This window comes from Podarcis cretensis (assembly GCF_951804945.1).
Source record: "Podarcis cretensis genome assembly, chromosome: 16".
Classification (NCBI taxonomy): Eukaryota; Metazoa; Chordata; class Lepidosauria; order Squamata; family Lacertidae; genus Podarcis; species Podarcis cretensis.
The window spans coordinates 27,543,996-27,562,380 of NC_137186.1; the positions used below are offsets into that span (position 1 = coordinate 27,543,996).

General features: G+C 44.8%; 1 protein-coding gene across 1 annotated transcript; it reads left to right on the forward strand.

Moving 5' to 3' along the window:
* Positions 1-989: 989 nt before the first annotated feature.
* On the forward strand, positions 990-18,061 carry RNF10 (ring finger protein 10). The gene is made up of 17 exons (XM_079956591.1): positions 990-1,647; positions 5,052-5,257; positions 6,323-6,519; positions 7,810-7,900; positions 8,059-8,243; positions 8,329-8,465; positions 9,633-9,793; positions 10,499-10,636; positions 11,130-11,385; positions 12,882-13,015; positions 13,525-13,642; positions 14,094-14,195; positions 14,556-14,693; positions 15,002-15,102; positions 15,545-15,605; positions 16,033-16,194; positions 16,992-18,061. Exons 1-17 carry the CDS (start codon positions 1,467-1,469, stop codon positions 17,063-17,065), a joined length of 2,442 nt encoding a protein of 813 aa, XP_079812717.1. The 5' UTR covers positions 990-1,466; the 3' UTR covers positions 17,066-18,061.
* Positions 18,062-18,385: the final 324 nt, after the last annotated feature.

Sequence of the window (18,385 nt, forward strand, 5' to 3'; positions counted from 1 at the left end):
CGACATGTGAATTTGCTTAAGGCCAAAATTCCGTGTGCAGTTTTTTTGGGGCTAAATTCTGTGGCTGTCAGAGGAACTTACTTGCAAGTGTAAAGAATGGGGGGTAAAATATACAAAAGGCTGAATTCATTTGGGCTTGTTTCTGAATAGATACATATACGGTCACACTGAAAATGCTAAATTATGCCTACTTCGGACGATGCAAATGCATCGTGATCGTCTTACCAACTTCTCATGATGAGACACAGTTTAATGTGGTACCCAGCTATACCACATCATGGAGGACTCTTCAGCACAACTGCGGGGTGAAATGAAAGTTTGTGCATGACGATCATAAGGACCGCAATGCAATCTAAAACAACTCTCCCTGTACTGCAAGAACAGAAGAGCTCTATGGCGTATTAAAGACTAACAAATCTACTGTGGCACAAGCGTTTATGGGCTAGCGCTCACTGATAATTCTGTTTGTAAGAGGGAGACGGCTTCACTGTCCCCCATAAAACACCATATGCATCAGATTTATAGCAGTTTATAAATGCTTTTATATATCTACCTGTAATTCAGTATAACAATTCATGTATCTGATGAGCTGTCTTAACAGTCCACGAAAGGTTATGCCGCAATACTGCAAATTTGTTACTTTTCAAGACTCCACAAGACTATTGTGCTGGCTATACTATCGCGGCTTTGGCACCAAGAGACATTAAAGGACCCCTGACAGTTAAGTCCAGTCGGTACTACAAATCCCATGACGCGATGCGGCAAGGTCCAGCTGCAAACCAGAAGCGTTGCTTTTATTTTTGTCCTCGGTCCTCTCAATAAAAGGCGAGGCCCGACGCAGGGACGAAGAGAGCATGCCGGGAGCTGTAGTTTCCCCGCGTTCCGATTCTGTTCCGTCAGTAGAGGGAGAAACGACAAAGCCCAGCGTGCCTTGCGACGGGCCGAGGCTGGCCCCTCCCACCTCTCCCAAACAGCCTCATCCGGGCCCTTGGCCGTCACTGTGGTCGGCGATTCGTCGCCATTACAGGGCAGCGGCGGCAACGGTCGTGCGGAGAGAGAGAGAGGCTGAGGCGGCCCGGGGGGCTTCCCTTGGGCGGCGACACTGCGGCCTTCCCGACGCCCTCGAGCCAAGGCCGGGCCGGGCCTCGCGGGGCTCCGTCCCTCCTCGCCGCCTCCTCTCTCTCGGCCGCCGCCGCCGCCGCTCCGTCCGCGGGGCCCCGCAGGCCCGGCCGGCTCCCCCGCCTCCCCCTCCGCCTCTGACTCGGCTCTTGAGGCCTACCTGTCTCCGTTTCCCTCTTCAGGGCGAAGCCGTGAGGAAAATGTCGCCATGAAGGTGGCCGAGACGACTGCGCTGCGCCGACCCCGCCGCCGGGCCATGAGCCTGGGCCTCGGCCCCAGCCCCAGCCGCCGCCGCCGCCTCCTCCTCCTTCGCAGTCTCCGCAAGAGCGCCTCCGCGGCGCCCGTGAATGCTCCAGAGCGCGCCCGTCGCAGCAACAGCAGCTCCAGCCCACGACGTGATGGACAAGAGCAACCCCTGCGGCTCCGGCCTCGGCGCCGGCTCCTCTTCCTCGGCGTCGGCAGGCAAAGGGCAGCAGCCCCGCTCTAACTCGGCCGGCCCGGCCGGGGGAGAGTCCAAGCCCAAAGGCGGTAAGGGAGTTAGTTGGGCAGGCTTCCAGTTTGTGTGTGTGGTGGTGCGGTGGTTAGCCTGCCGGGCTAGGACCTGGGAGACCCGGGTTCGAATCCCCACTCGCCCTGGGACCAGGCACAACCTGAACAAGCTAGCCGGGTTGTTGCAGGTATTGAAGGAAGAGAGCCCATGTGTGTTATCTTTAGCTTCTTAGAGGAAAAGGTGGGCTATAATGCAAGCCATCGTTAAAATACAGGGTAGCACACAAGTCTTGCTCTTCAGTACCCTATAGGAACTTTCTGCCACAAGAAGGTGGAGGTGCTGGGGGAAAGTTCTCTTCTTTCAGTGTTCCTGGTGTGTGACCAAATCCCACAGGTGCCTCATGTCCTGAAAGTGGCTTTTTGGGCAGGTATGAATTATTTTAAGTTCCACAACATCTTGCAGATTTCCCCGGTCTTGGTGTATATAGGACTGCAGCCATAAACATAAGTTCAGGACAGATAAAATGCCAGGTATTCAGGACAGACAGAAGAAAGTACTTGTTCGTGCAGCCCTTTTTTAACTGTGGAACTCACTTCCATAGGGGGGTAGGGATGGCCACAAACTTGGATGGCTTTAGAAGAAGCATAGATAAATTCACAGAGGAGAAAGCTATTAGTGGTTACTAGCCATAGTGGCTGTGCTCAACCTCCACTTTTAAGAGGCATTATTTCTCTGAATACCAGTTACTGGGAATTGCAGAGGGGAGAGTGCTCTTGTGTTCCACTCTTCTTGGGGGTTTCTCTTTGGAGCATCTGGATGGCTATTAGCGAACATGATGTTGGACAACATGGGTCAGTGGCCTGATCCGACAGGGTTTTTCTTATGTTCTCAATCTTAGGTTCAGATTATGTGGTCAAGATGCTAATCTAAAGCTGAATGCATCCAATGATTCTTTTAATTCATCTGCAGCTGCTCTTTGGCTCCTGCCTGTGTCTCTCATCGTATTCTGCATTTTCCATTAGTTCCCTCTCTGCAGGAATATGGTCTTTGAAGTCCAAAGTGTATTTGTTATGAAGTCTGGGTTCTTGTTTACACTGTATTTATAACCAAAATTGGAAGCAGTGCTGTGTTTGGATTGATGATACACTGAATTAATGGTTGGTTGCTGCTGCTAAAGAATGTAGTGTGGAGATAGAAGGTTTGGGTGGAGCAAGTGCTACTTCTGACTTTCACAGACCATGTGTCCTGGCACTGATTATATTCTAATCTGCATAGCTAGTTGTGCAAGTGGCTGATTCTGAGTACGTAATCCTCAAATACTGCTAAGGTCAGTGTAACATGCAGTTGCACTATTATTGTGACCTTTTACTTGGCTGGCAGTTAGCAAATGTCTTTCATAAAAAACACCCTTCTTCCATACGTGATTCAAGCTGCAAAAGTCACCTGTATGGCTTGTAAAGGAATCTAATTACTCCCTCCCCACTTGTAGTTAGCTGTTTAGCTATTTGAGTCTTAAGTTTGTAATTAGCAAACTATGATTATCCATTATTATTGTAGGCTTAAAGGCAACTTTTGACATTTGTTGGGCTCCAAGTGCTATTAACATAAATCAGCATAGCCAAATCTCTGGGAGCTCCAGAGGTTCCCCATCCCTCATATATCTAGACCCCTGAGTCTCACTTGTCAGTGGTATGGAAATAATTAAGATATCACAACAGCTGGATGTTGGTAAAGGTCTTGATTATTAGTCTGGGATATGTTTATTGGGCGTATCTCCATTGCCTAGTTGAAATAATAAGAAAAAAGAAGGACGAGTTGCAGTAAGCTTTAGGTTTTTACGCTGCCCACTCCTCTCTGCACAGCCAGGAGAAAGTATGGAAGGTTTTTTTTCTGTTTCCTATTGAATACAGGTTGCTGTGCTGTCTGGACTCAGAACTGTAGTTAATCTTCACTATAGTTGGTTTAAACAAGCTGCAGTTTGAAGTTGGCTTGTTGAACCTAAACCATAGTTAACATAAGTGCAGTTTATTGTTGCAGAAAGTATGGCTGCTGTGGTTAACCCATTGCAAAAGCTTTCAACCTTTTTCTCCTAGCTGCACAGAAAGGAGTGTATAAGCCCAGTGTACTGCTGAGGTTCCTTCAGTTTGTTTACATCACAGGAAACTAACCATTTAGCATGATGTGCATATACAGCCAATTAATAGAGAGGTCTGACCTAAAATCTCATTCATAATGGCCAGCACTCCATCAAATAACAAGCAGTATAACAAAATACAATGGCATGGTAAAATTTCTGCATGCTGAAAAATATCTATGGAGAATACAGTAATACTGAAGTTCAATATGTGCATACTGTGGTAGCCAGCATGGTACTCTCCAGATGTTGTGAGCTAAAATTCCCATCTTCCTTGACCATTAGCCATGCTGTCTGGAGCTGATGCATGCTGTAGTCCATAACATCTGGACAGCATCACAGTAGCTACCCCTGACGTAAGCTGTATTTGCTGAGGTTGTGTGACTAGCTGAAAATATATGACTGACTAAAGTGCTCTTGGCACAGGTAGGAGCGTGAGGATATCAGACTTTTTTGCCCTATCTTTATAGTGTGTATCAGCCATGTGGGCTCCTGGATCAAGTGATCACTATCCTCTTTCCTAGCTGTAATTTCTTCTTTCGGATTATTCTGCATGAGTCACTACAGAACTAGTGGCAGTAGAGGCAAAGGTTTATCTTCCTGGAACAAGTTTTTAACATGATACTGCAATATATGCAAGAGATATGATTTTGTTCAACAAATGTCCACTATATGTTCAACTGGCTGCTCTTGAAGGGGAGAAAGCTTCAGCATACAAATAAACAATTCACATTTAAAAAGACAAACGTTGCTCCTATGGAACTGTTTACAAACAGATCTATTTACTATAGACAGGCTCAATCACATGGTCTAATGCCAACTATATGTTCACTAGCAGTTTTCTCTTGGCACAATTTAAAACAATGAATAATACAAACCACTGAGACTGCAGTCTTTTACCAAGTTAATTGGTAGTAAACCCCACTGAATTCAATGGGACTTGCTTTTCAGTGGACGTGTATAGAATAGCACTGTTAAAACAGCAGACAAATATTCAAGTAGCTTTTTCTGGGGATGAGTAGTAACAAAGCCCATAAAACAATGTGGATGCATCCTTGCAATAACTAAACATGTATTTTGTTGCTTCTGTGAATTTTCGGGTTGCATGTGGTGTTCTGCTCTTGATAAAGCTTCTCCTGGGTTATCCTGCTGACTTTTTGTCGCTTTAACATGGTATATGCTGCATGTTGCAGTAGGGGTTACTTGAAGGTGATTAGCTTAGTTGTAGTCAAGATTCCATTTTCCAGCCCTGAGACTCTGAACTTGGATTGCTTTTTTAAAAAGCCACTGCTTTATCTCTTTTTCTAGATGGAAAAAACGCAAGTGGATCCAAACAGCGTTATAATCGTAAACGAGAAACTTCGTATCCCAAAAATGATAACTTCGCCAGCCAATCCCGTCGCTCCTCTTCACAGAAAAGCAAAGCTTTTAATAAGATGCCCCCTCAGAGGGGTGGCCATGGCAGTGGCAGCAAACCTTTTAGCTCTTCTTCTAATGGTGGAAGACGAGATGAGGTGAGAATCTTTCTCGCTGGACCAGCCATATTTCTTGGGATGGGATGATTGCATGGTGATGCTACATATCTTGTGTAGAATGTGCTTGTGTTCTTTTGCTGTGTTCTGAAAAATGGGAAAGGATCATGTATAGTGATTTTTACCTCATCTTCAAATCTAAATTGGTGCCAACAGCTGTGGAGGAAGCTAGAATAGCAACTAGAAAGTGTTGTGCCATAAGTTCTTTCCTTTACCTGTTAGGAAGCTTATCTTCAATTGCTGCCCCTTATCCAGGGGTGGCTAACATCTGGCCCTTTAGATGTTGTCCTTCAGTTGGCATAGCCAGTGATCAGGGGTGATGGGAATTGTAGTCCAGCAGCATTTGCAAGGTCACGGGATGTCTACCCTTGTTCTTATCCCTAGTGCTATAGCTCAGGTAGAAATTCCATTTTTAAAAACATCAAAACCCTTCTTTTATGCAGACACAATGGGACATGACATGCCTAAAGTACCACAAATAGTGTTTTGTTTTGATGACTCTGTAGTGTGTTAAGTTTTGCTTGTACAACTAGCAGAAATATATGTAAGGAATGGATGAAACTGTTGAAAGATCTACATTTGTGTCTCCATATCTGACCCGGCCTCTTCTGCTGCTGGAATTTATCTGACAGACCAAGTAATCTGTTTATTTGAAATATCAATTGGTATTTCATGCTGTAAAGTGTGCTCAATATAGGCCTTACAAGTAAGTTAGCAATTGTGTGGGAAGTAATCTCAGATGTTTGGTTTGTAGTTTATCGAATTTGATGTAAAATTAATTTTTCCGTGTGTTGATACTTGTGGAATAAGAGTTGTTTGAAACTGCCTGACTGCCTGAATTGAATTGCTGTCTGAATTGAGCCTCCAAACCACTGAAGGTGTTACTCCTATTTGTGTACTAAATCTTACAGTGCAGCAGTCTTTTATAGTAAATGCTCTTTGGACATGTGTTGCCTACACTACACACCAGTGCAAAATATGTTTATGTGGCACAGCTTTTAAAAATTGTTTTATTGGTGCATTCTAAGTGACTCATTGTCTTTTCAGGTAGCAGAGGCCCAGCGGGCAGAGTTCAGCCCTGCCCAGTTCTCTGGACCCAAGAAAATTAGCCTGAACCACTTGCTGAACTTCACCTTTGAACCTCGTGGCCAAGCAAGCTACGTTGGGAATGGCCGCGGCAGTTGGGGCAAGAGGAACAGATGGGAGAACAAACCTTTCAGCAAGGAGCTTTTCCTACAGGCCAAGTGAGTGGGAGGTCAACACAAGGTTGTGGTTGCCTTTCATATGCCCAAGGGAGAACGAGGCCAGCAAAAATCAAGGCAAAGAAAAATGGAAAATGTATTCATTTTCTTACATTGCTATGATTTTGGTGAAACTTCTGTGATTATATTGTTTTGCTGTTTTCCCAGTTTAATGAGACTTTATGTAGCAGTCTCTACTTGGAAGGTTTTGTGGGCAGAAAGACCAAGGAATGATTCATTGTGCACTTTTAAATTTTATGCTCTGGTTTCTATAGACACTTTAGAAGCCTTTTGTAATAGTAATTCCGAGAGTAAGTTGAGAAGTAAGCCTTGAAAGGTAACAATTTAAGGAAATGAAGGCATTTTCAATATTTCTTCTTTGATACCATGTTATTCTTTATTAAATCTGTAAGTGTTGGATTGGCTTCCTGCATTAAGTTGATCCACCTACCGGTAATACTGTAATATGGCAGAGGTGACTAACCTGTTTTCTTTCAGATGTTGCCAGGCTATAATTGCTACCATTTCTGACCATTGGCCATGATTCCTGGGGCTGATGGGAGATGGGAGTCAAACATCTGTAGGGCCATAAGCTACCCACCCCTGTACTAATGCGATTCTGCTATTATTTTTTATGTTGTCCTATCTAGTGATGTGATGTGAGAATATTCTCTGCTAGAAAATTCTCCAGAGAATATTCTCCACAAACTGTAAATTCTAATGTAAGAACCAGTTTTACAGCACGCATTAAATTTTTTTAGTAAATAATAAGTCAAGCTGTGATATTGTCAGTGTAAGTAATGAATAATTGTTTTTTTAATCCATTATACATACACAACATAATTAGAATTCAAAGTTGATGGTAAATATACGGTTAGTGGCAGGCTTAGTGATTAACGTGAGTCATTCAGGTTTAATTTTCAATTTCAGGTTTGATGCAAAAAATCAAAGAATGTGAATTCGCTGCATTGCCCCATTGAATAAAAGTATCTGTACAGTTTTTGGTTGCCATCTGAACAAGTTTACCCATGAATAAACATGTATATTAACTAATTATATCATTTTCAATGCATTAAAATGAATATTCTCCTATTTTAAATGAAAATTCTCTAATATTTTCATTAATCAAGAATATTCTTGAGAATATTCTCCAAAAGATTATTCTTGAGAATTTAACATCACTAGTCTTACATAATTGTGATCCTGAATACCTGTATTTCTGGATTCTTTTCAGATAGCTTAGCATCAGATAAGTATTCAATATTTTCTGGTTTTTCTGTGTTTGCTTTCCAGCTGCCAGTTTGTGGTGTGTGATGACCAGGACTACACAGTTCATTTCACTGACCCAGACACCTTAGTCAACTGGGACTTTGTGGAACAAGTGGTTAGTAGCAATGCACTTGCCTTGAAAGCTTTATTACACAAACTTAGACAGGTTGGCCACTTACCATTTGAGTTTGGGCTCAGTTCTCCAATCTGTTAAGGTCATATTTTAGAGTGAAACAATAGCACAGTAAATTGTATTCTGTTGCACTTTCCCAGCGGATTTGCAGCCATGAAGTCCCCTCTTGCCCGATATGCTTATACCCGCCTACTGCTGCCAAGATCACTCGCTGTGGGCACATCTTCTGCTGGGCATGCATCCTGCATTATCTCTCTCTGAGTGAGAAGACTTGGAGTAAGTGCCCCATCTGTTATGGCTCGATTCACAAGAAAGACCTGAAAAGGTAAAAGAGGTTCTCTGAGCAGTGCCTTATTTTTTATTGGCTCACAAGTCACCTATCGCTCATCACTTCCCTTTTGTTTTTGCAGCGTTGTTGCTTTGGAAACCCGTCAGTATGCGATTGGCGACACAATTACGATGCAACTGATGCGACGGGGGAAAGGTGTCTTGATAGCGCAGCCCAAGTCAAAGCTGGTGAATGTGGAACAGCCTATTCATCTAGGAGGTGAGCGGCAAAGAGGGAAGTTCGGTAGACTTTGCTGCCATTTGTGCAGTATCCGGGGCATAATCTAGTTCAAAGTTTTCTGGCTTGAGCTGCCTTGAAATGAATAGGAGCAGCACAAAAATCAGTCTTGGCCATGGCTCCTTGAAGGTGGCAGAACTGTTACTCTGCTGTTGCTCCCTGTATGTAAACTGCCTAGATTCTCTGCTTCAAAAAGCATGTAGCAATTCCCAACAGTAAGTATGACCAATGGCTGGGATGATGGGAATTGTAGTTCTGCAAAATCTAGAGGGCCACAGGTGTTCCCTACACCCAACTAGTGCTTTCTTAAGTACAAGGTGGGACTAAGCACAATTCTGTGATCGACAAATGATTAAAGTGATCCATTTGACCCCTTCCATTATTTACTGTTACGCCCAGTATTTCACCTCTGTGTTTTAAGTCTCTGCTTTGCTTCCTCTTCTGTTTTCTCCACCAGGGCTTCGTGATAGCCCAGTGAGGACAATTGATCGGTCACACCTTTTCCACAGTCACATGTCCAAAACTTTGCTTGTCCTTAACAAATCAAGCAAGATAACTTCAGCACTAGTAACTTAACTGCTTGGCACATTCCAATGTTGTGGGGTCCAGTGTATCTCATTAGTTTCCATGTTAGACTACATTTTTAGAGTACAGTATCAGTCATGTCTATTTCTTAAGTGGAGCTATATTTTTTCCAGCTAAGACTTCAAAGGGGTCTGTTGGACCCTAGTAGCAGGTAGAGAATGAACAAAAGGTTTCAGGTGGTAAAGCAAGGAGTGCTGACTTTTTAGCACCCATGGGCGTCCTTGCAACCCAGAGAGACTGTCACGGGCACCACACATCCCAGGCAGCCAGGCACTCACTGCAGCCTAGTATATAGGCTGCAAGTGAAGGCTTCTTTCAAGCCTAATTTAATGGAGGGGAGCAACCCCTGTGGTTGCTAGGGAAGGCCTCTGCAGGCATATGTAGGTCCAAATTATATAGAGCCCCTAAACAGCTGGGAAAGCATTGCTGCACCTCTGGCATCGATTCAGACTGTGGCTATAAAGAGAGCAAGCAGATCACAAGAGTGTTAACTTGTAGGATGTCTTCCAACTGGATGGCTACGTTCATCCCAGTGTACCATTAACTTGACATGTCTTTGTCCAGATGAGCAACATGGACAGTACTCCAAGCTGCTCCTGGCCTCCAAGGCTCAGGTGCTGCAGGAGGTTATCCTGGAGGAGAAGGTGGCACTCTTGCGCCAGTACGAGGAGGACAAGCACACACCTGAAGCATGTTTCATTGAGGCTGCCATTCAGGAGCTGAAGGTGAGGCATCACCGGGTTCTGAGTAATGTGATATAGGGAAATCTGTGGGTTTTACTAGTTGCTCATGGCACCTGTTCAGTGTGAGTGACTTTGAGCATTTTTATTGTGTATTTCCCTATTTTGGCAGGTGGCCAAAGGGTGGTTTTTTTTGGGGGGGGAAGGGGTGTTGACAAGCACAAATACTGCTGAAGTTGTAGCTTGAGCAAATAGGAATCTTTATTTATTTTGTAAAAATGTATACACCACTTGATTGTAAAAACCCTCAAAGCGGTTTACAAAAAGGTAACGCCATAAAATCAGGGGAAATTTGCAGTACATTAAAACATGCAAGAAATTAAAATACTAAAAGAGATTAAAAACCACATCAGCATTTCTAAGTATCTGGGTAGGCTTGTCTTTCTTTCTTTCTTTCTTTTTTTCGGAATAATGGTTTTTTAGGGTTTTTCCCCGTTTACATGATGCTTCCAGTTTTCTCTTTCATCTTCACAATAACCTTGCGAGATGGGTTTGACCTTAAGTCACACAGAACCCAGATAGTTTGTTGTCACTGTCACCAGTGCCTGTTTCTTGTTCTCTGGTAGGGCGTAAGTGATGGTTATGCATCGAGAGGCACAGTCTGAAACATCTGGAGAGCATCAGGCTGGCAAAGCCTGGTGTATATGTTGATGTGATGCTGAGATTAACAATGTATGGCTTGGCTTTTAGGATCGAGAGGGAAACTTGATGTCCGACAAAAACAGAGAGAGTGATGTTGCAGGAACCACGGCAGCTGTGGAGGCTCTCATTGTGACAGAGTCATCTGACAAAGAAGCAGCAGCAATAGTAGCGACCCAGGAGAGGAAGGTGAGAGCTTGAGTTCTGTTGAGAGTCAGTGTGGTGTAGTGGTTAAGAGTGATAGACTCGTAATCTGGGGAACCGGGTTCACATCTCCACTCCTCCACATGCAGCTGCTGGGTGACCTTGGGCTAGTCACACTTCTTTGAAGTCTCTCAGCCCCACTCATCTCACAGAGTGTTTGTTGTGGGGAAAGAAGGGAAAGGAGAATGTTAGGCGCTTTGAGACTCCTTCGGATAGTGATAAAGCAGGATATCAAACCCAAACTCCTCTTCTTCTGTTGAAATATTGTTATCTCACTCTATTCAATAACTATTTTAAGGTCATTAGAATGGGGTGAACCTAGCTTCAGTCCTTGTGCCCCAGAGACCATTAAGTTAGACACTCCAGGGTGACTTCAGGAAAGAGATGGCAGAGATAACTGGAGGGGTTTGAGGGGTTTTGAGGGCTTGCTTGAATGGGTTGAGAAAGATGGATGTGAACTACTCTCTATTCTTAACAGCCTATTCTGGAGTATCTCTCTGCTTTTGAAGAAGAAATCCTGGAGCCACCTCCTGTAGATTCTGCGGCTGCTGTCCTACCCCCCTTTGAGGTGGAGGAGGCAGCGGGAGTGGATGATGCCGAGGAATCTGGCAGGGACCTACCAGGCACAAGTGAGATGGAAGGAGCCAGTCTGCCTGAACCTGCCTGCAAGAAACCTGAAACAGCATTCAGCAGTGGGCACCCAAGCACCACCCCTTTCTACTACTTCTATCAAGGTTAGCTCAACAATGTCAAGGCAAGGGTAGGGAAGCCTTTTGCAGTTCAAGGTCTGCATTTCCTTGTGGGGAACCTTCTGGGGGGGTGCAGCATGTCAGTGGTGGATAGGGCCAAAGGCAAAAAGTACATAGAGTGATGGATATGGCTACATGTTTGTGCAGTGGACACGCAGTGTCTCTCTACCTTTCATCCAGATGAGCAAGAGATACAGTGGTGCCTCGCAAGACGAAAAGAATCCGTTCCGCGAGTCTCTTCGTCTTGCGGTTTTTTCATCTTGCGAAGCAAGCCGATTCGCGGATTAGCGCTATTAGCGGCTTAGGGGCTTAGCGGATCAGCTGATAAGCGGCTTAGCGGATCAGCTGTTTAGCGGCTTAGCGGATCAGCTGATAAGCAGCTTAGCGGCTTAGAAAAAGGGGGGAGGGAAGAAAACCCACAGGAACTCGCAAGACATTTTCGTCTTGCGAAGCAAGCCCATAGGAAATTTGTTTTGCAAAGCACCTCCAAAACGGAAAACCCTTTCGTCTAGTGGGTTTTCCGTCTTGCGAGGCATTCGTCTTGCGGGGCACCACTGTACTATCATAATTCAATGTCCATTCCAGCTAGGCAAATCTGCTCACAGAGGGTACAGAGGCCTGGCTTAGGGGAGGGTCCTGAGGGGCCAAACAGAGAAGCTTGGGGGGCTGCATTTGGACCCCGGGCCTGAGGTACCCCACCCCTGATGTAAGGCTTCAGAAGATCACTGTGTGACATCTTCACCAACAATAACTTTCTTCAAGGGAAGCCAGCCTTTTGGGGGCGGGGAAAAGGCCTGGTGACCTTTAATTACTTCATGGCCTTAAGAGCTTTGGTTGAGGCAGAGACACGTAGCAGAACAAAAAGTGAGGGATTCCCAATGCCCTGTGGAGCGATGCCCTCTCTGTTTTGTGCTGCACACAAAGGGGGCTCTTAGGTTATTGGTTCCCAAGGATGGATTGAGAGCTACTTCCCTGAAGAATACAGGAGATTCTTTGGTACTCTACTCTCAGAAATAAGGAGAATCTGCTATGTTGTTCTAGTTTTGGAGGCAGTGGTGGTGATGCTGAGAAAGCAAAACATCAATAAGGACTCTCAGAAGTGCAAATAAAGGCTTAACAACACACAGCATTTCCGGGGATGCCATAATTGAGCAAAACACTATTGAATAGCAGTCCCTGCTAGAGTCTCAAAGGTGCTGTGCAATTGATGTTTTGGAACTGGAGTGAGGTGGCTATTCAAGGCAGAATCAAATACCCTACTGGATTATTCCCATTATTATTATTATTATTATTTATTATTAATTTATATGCTGCTTAAGTGGCATTTGGCAATTAAAAACCTATGTGCAGCAGCCCCAGGTGCATGCACTGTGTAGACTTGGGGCTGCTGTGTCTCGTAAGTGGTTCAAGAGAGTAGGGCGCGTTGTCCTGTTTCCCCTGCTTTCCATAACTGTCCTGCAACTTCTCTTCCAATGCTGTAGCTGAGGACGGGCAGTGCCTGTACCTTCACCCAGTGAATGTCCGCTGTCTTGTGCACGAGTATGGCAGCCTGGAGAAGAGCCCAGAGAAGATCACAGCCACTGTGGTGGAGATATCTGGCCACTCCATGACGGAGGTAACGACACCCAGGATTGCCCTGAGTGTGCATTTTGACTGTGGCTGAGCTGCTGTCTGAGGTATAGGTACCTTCATAGATTTTGCCTTTGCAAGAATTTATTATCTCCTGGAATGATTTTCTGGCTGTGTGCCGGGAGGTGGGTTTAGGTGCACTTGAGTGTTTCTCACACTTGGAAATACTCATAACTGGCACTGGCTTGGCTTTATTTGGTAAAAATAAGGCATTTTTTATTGTCATTGACCAGCATTCGCTTTACACAACATGACTTCAGGGAATGGGTATGGGGTAGGGTTACCATATTTCAAAAAGTGAAAATCCAGACACAAAAGTTTAGCTTTTTCTTTCAAAATCTCCCCCCAAAACCTTCATTTTTTGAGCTCTTTCTAAGTAAATTCTCCAAAAAATCAACATTTCCGTTATGGGTTGCCATACACCCAGGCAGAGAGGTGTGTTTGAAGGTTGCACAACCAGCTCTCTTCTTTCTAAACCCCCAACCCCACCTGCAGGACGTGCGGCAGCGTCATCGTTACCTGTGTCATTTGCCACTCACCTGTGAGTTCAGTATCTGTGAACTAGCTTTGAAGCCTCCTATCATTTCGAAGGAAACACTGCAGATGTTCTCAGGTGAGCATTGGGAAGTTCTGTTTTTCTGTTGCAATTCCCAGTTGTAGCTGAAGAGTTGCTTTCCACGTAAAATGGGAGTAGCCGGTATGGTGTCCTCCCAATGTTGTTGGACTCCCAAATCCCATCAATCCCATGCCAGCTTGGCCAGTTGTCAGGAATGATGGGAGTTGCAGTCCAACAGTATCTAGAGGGCACCATGTTAGCCACCCTGATTTAAGGTTCACTGCTGAGAAGAGAAGGGGGCAGGTAATGGATGTGGGTGTGCTTGGGTTTGGACACAAATATTGGAAAACCGGGAAGTCTAATCCTGCAACAGAAAATGGAAACTGAAACCCCATCATTGTTGGGCTTCTAAAGGAGGTGCCACTGGGGACTACTACCAAAGGGGGGGCTTTTTCTTTGCTGTTCTGAGCAGTCTGTCTCACCCGGGAACTCTCCCAATGGCTCTTAGATGATATTGAGAAAAGGAAGCGCCTGAGACAGAAGAAAGCTCGTGATGAGCGGCGTCGGGAGCGCAGGATTGAGATAGAGGAGAACAAGAAGCAAGGCAGATGTAAGTGGCAACCTTGCCCTCCTCATCTATAAAGAAGTGCTTGGTCTGACGCTTGGTGTAGATGGAAGCACCTTAGTAAGTGGGAGGAGAGGGGGGCGGTTGTGACTCACGCTGGCCTTTTGTGACCGGGGTGGTATAATTTGAAACAGGCCAGTGAGTATGTAGAAATGACAGGTGGTGGGAATGCCATATTTTAAGCAGTGAAGCTAAGGAATTTCTCAATGGCAATATGGCTTTAACACCCCTCTGAAAAGGAAGAAGATGCATGAGGGAGTAGATGTCACTTGAATTGATCTGAATCATTGGCATAGGAGTGAATAACTTTTGTCTCGGAGATAAAACTTTTGGTTTTCTATCTAGATCCAGAGGTTCATATTGCTTTAGAGAACTTGCAGCAGTTCCCTGCCTTCAGCGCATGCTCCGGAGAGTATGCAGGCACTGAGAACCAGAGTGATGCTCTGCTCTCTCCTGTTGGTTCAAGTCCCATTTCTCAATCAGGTGAGCAGCTGAAAGAGACCTGGGTACCCACTCTCTAAAGGTTTACTTCCACTTCCTTAGCAGAATCATCCATGGGTGGGGTAATGCAGACAAAAGACAGGGGAACTCCTGAACAGCAGCTACTGGAAGGAATGTGAGTCCCCAGCTGAATTTAAAATAGCATCAAACATGAAACTAATGAGGCTTGGAAGACCAGTGCCTGAGAAAGAAGGATGCACAGGTGCATGAGAGCCTATACCTGCTATCATGCCTCCTTAATAACACAACTCTTAGTTTGTATAGTAAATGTGTGATTTTTCTTCTTGCAGAGTCCATGTATACTCCACTGTCTCCCGCAGGCAGTCTTGGCAGCCCTTCACTCTTTGTTGGAAATCTGGAGGAGGAATCTGCCCTCCCCTCTTTTGCCCAGGTGTGTGCTTTGTGCAGGACTTTCCGCTGCACTCAATCAGTTCTTCATTATGAGAATTGTTTAAGGAATCTGCTTGTGATTCAAGCATAAACGAAGCCTGAACCCAGAACTACAAAATTGTCCACACTGCTTTATCACGTCTGAGTAAACCACAAAAAGGTGTTTGCTACTATTAACTGTCATGGGCTGGTTGGATGCAGAGTTGTGGGCGGCACCAGCTGTGACCACTAGGACAGAGCTGTTCTTGTTTCTTTGAATAATGAGTTAACTTCACTGACATCAGGTGCTTTATTGCTGACCTATTCCTTACTCCAGCTCCTGACATTAACCTTTAAAGTAGCTTTAGCTGTCCTTTTGAAATGCCCTCCATTGATCTCAAGCCACCTTTAGTCACAGATTGGTAGCGTGTGGCTGATCTGACTCTTGTACTTGTTTTTGGTAGATGCTGAGGGCTGGAAAAGCTAAACCAGAAACATGGAATAGTTTTCAGCCAAAGAAGAAAGGTAAGCCAAGTGATTCTTCTTAGCTTAGTGTCTCCAAGAGGCAGCACCTTTGTAGAGTTGAGTCTATCTTAATTTATAGCCAACTTCTCTATATATGGCACCCAAGATCGTCAACACCAATCTTAAAAAATTACGATGAAATGGTTAAAGATGTTTATCAGTTACATTTTGAAATAAAAAATAAAGTCGCTAGCCACGAAACACCAAATAGTGACTGCATTAGAGCAAGTTAAAAGGAGCCATAAAGAAAGTCAGCCAAGCCAAAGGCCTGTCTAAATTTATAAAAGCCTTTGTCTTACAATGGAAGGATATCACCTCTGATATCCTGATATCTATGTGTGTTTCTTTTCAATGGTGCCTCAGAGCACTTATGACAGAGGCCTGTTCAGACTCCCCAATGATTTAAAAACAGCCACTTTTATTTCAGAGGAAAACTCCACCCTGGCTCCTCCCGCTCCAGGAGACAGTGATGGGGAGAGTGATAACTCGGACCGTGTACCTGTGCCTAGTTTCCAGAACTCCTTCAGCCAAGCTATCGAGGCAGCCTTCCTAAAACTGGACAAGCCGTCCACTTCTGACCATCTTTTGGGTAAGAAAAGAGATGGGAAATAGCCCAGTAGTGTGGGTGGGGGCGCTCAGTTGTGCAGCCCCTTAACACTGATGTAGGGGGAGACTTGCACAACTGCTTGTCTATGGTACATTTGCAATGTCCCTCTTGGGTGATGCCTGTCATGGCCATCTCCAATTCAGGTGCTTCTGATAGTAGTACGTAATATTGGAGTACAGTGCAGGGCAAACCTAGCTAGATATGTTGAACAATGTTTATACAGTCTCACAGTCATCTTTGTTCTGATGCTGTGGGAATTTACTGGCCCAGCTTGATTCTTTGAGGTGTGGAGGGTTGGTCATGGGACCTACTGCCACTAACTTATGTCCCCACCCTTGCTCTGGCCAGTGACCAGCCAGGCATCCGCGTTTCGAAGGCTTGAATGGGAAGCTGAAAGTTTTTGATCCAAAGGCTAGGGGACTTGAGAATGAAAGAGCTTGCCAGCGGACGCCTTTCCACAGGAAGCCTGCCCTGGTTCTATATTTCCAGGGATGAGTTTTTATTTAGCCCAGGGACAGTGAACCTGTGGGCCTGCAGAGGTTGCTGGACTATATATTTCCCATCATCTTGGGCCATGCAGGCTGCTGTGGCTGATGGGAACTGGAGTCCAGCAACATGTCAAAGGCCTAAATGGGCTCCTGTAGCTGCAGGATGATCCCTTAATGCAGGGTGTGTGTATATTTAAAAGGAAATTGCTTCTTTGGAGTAAGTCATTAGTTTAGCATCTCTGATAGGGAACATGTTGCGTCTGGTGACTCAGGCTGTTGTTTCTTTTACAGAGGAAAAAAGAGGCAAGAAAAAGAAGCAGAAGCAAAAGTTGCTGTTCAGCACTTCAGTGGTTCATACCAAGTGATCATACTAATGGACAGATTTCTTCACCTGGTTCTCTTTTGTTTGCTTTTGTGTTTTTGCTGCTATAGAAAAAAAAGTATTTAAGTTTGGGCAGAATAAGTCTGTTTCTGGGACTTGGGAAGGTGCATAGGAATTAAAAAGGAGTACTTGTCCAGTTAATACCAAAACAAAGTATTGCATCGCAGAAGCCAAAGTGCCAGGGCTGTGCCAAGTATAACTCCTTTGACCTGGGAAGAATAGTGTGGTCAGGGTGGCACACTTGCTTGTCACTTGAGGCAAGCAGGGAGCTCCTGATGCTTCCGGCCTGTGTGAAAAGGAGTCTACTGACTGCAGTGGGCTGGGTGATAACATCTGCTCCTGGCAAATTGGTAACTAAAGGAACCTGGCTATAGAGCATACACTGATTGTTGTGTCGTTTTGATTAGCGCTGCTTATAAAGAATTGAGGGGGGGTAGTGGAGGAGGAAATAATTCAACTTATACCTGCTATTTTTAATCTTTTCCCCAAAGGGCAAAAGCTGGGGAAAGGTACTTTGGAAAGGCTTTCCTGAGTAATCTGATGGGTTCTGGAGGCCAATTGTATTCAGCTAGGCAAGAGAGAGTAATGCCCTTTCTGCTGCTCTTGGGTGTTAATGGTGCTAAGGTTACTTGGAGAGAAATTAGAATGCCCCCTCCCCCTTTGCGCAGAACTGGTAGCTTGTATGCACATGCAGGTCAAACCCCTAAGGATCTGGAGGTCATGGTCTTCCGTTTGCTTGGTTCTGGGATTCAGTTTGGGTTTGTATAATGTACATTTTAGCCTTCCATTCTTTTTCTCTCCTCACTCTTCCAGCCCTTACTTTGTTTTGAGAAGTGGTCTCATTCTGCACTGCTTGTGGCTTGATCTGAAACTAATTACTACTAAAAATAAAAGTGTCAGTTCCGTTGAATACAATGAACTTCAGTGTACCATACCAGCAAGGGTGAATTTAGTTGCAATAAACCATATGCACAAGGTGTTTCCCTGAGTTGTACCTTACTCTCTTTTTAACAGACTATTCTGCATCAAGCCCTTTTCATTTAAGTCCTGGTAACAGTGTTTTCTGTGACCAGGAAACAAATGTCCTCCAACCAAACCTGGCTTCCCGTTTATTTAAGGGAAGACACCAAAGACAGTTTTAGTATCTGAGGGTCCTATAAAAGCTGTAATGTACAAAAGCTGACCTTGGTGCCAGTTTTTATTTTGGCCGAATTAGCTTAGACTTAATGTGGCTTTAGCAGCTAAGCATTTACAATTTTTGTACTTTGGACAAAAGCCTAAAGCAGGCTTTGCCAACCTGGAA

Excerpts from the sequence above, each read along its gene's own strand:
- RNF10 (XM_079956591.1), top strand. The coding sequence starts at position 1,467 with ATGCTCCAGAGCGCGCCCGTCGCAGCAACAGCAGCTCCAGCCCACGAC. Across the intron at positions 1,648-5,051 it reads AGAGTCCAAGCCCAAAGGCG|ATGGAAAAAACGCAAGTGGA; the intron begins GTAAGGGAGTTA and ends CTCTTTTTCTAG. Across the intron at positions 6,520-7,809 it reads GAGCTTTTCCTACAGGCCAA|CTGCCAGTTTGTGGTGTGTG; the intron begins GTGAGTGGGAGG and ends TTTGCTTTCCAG.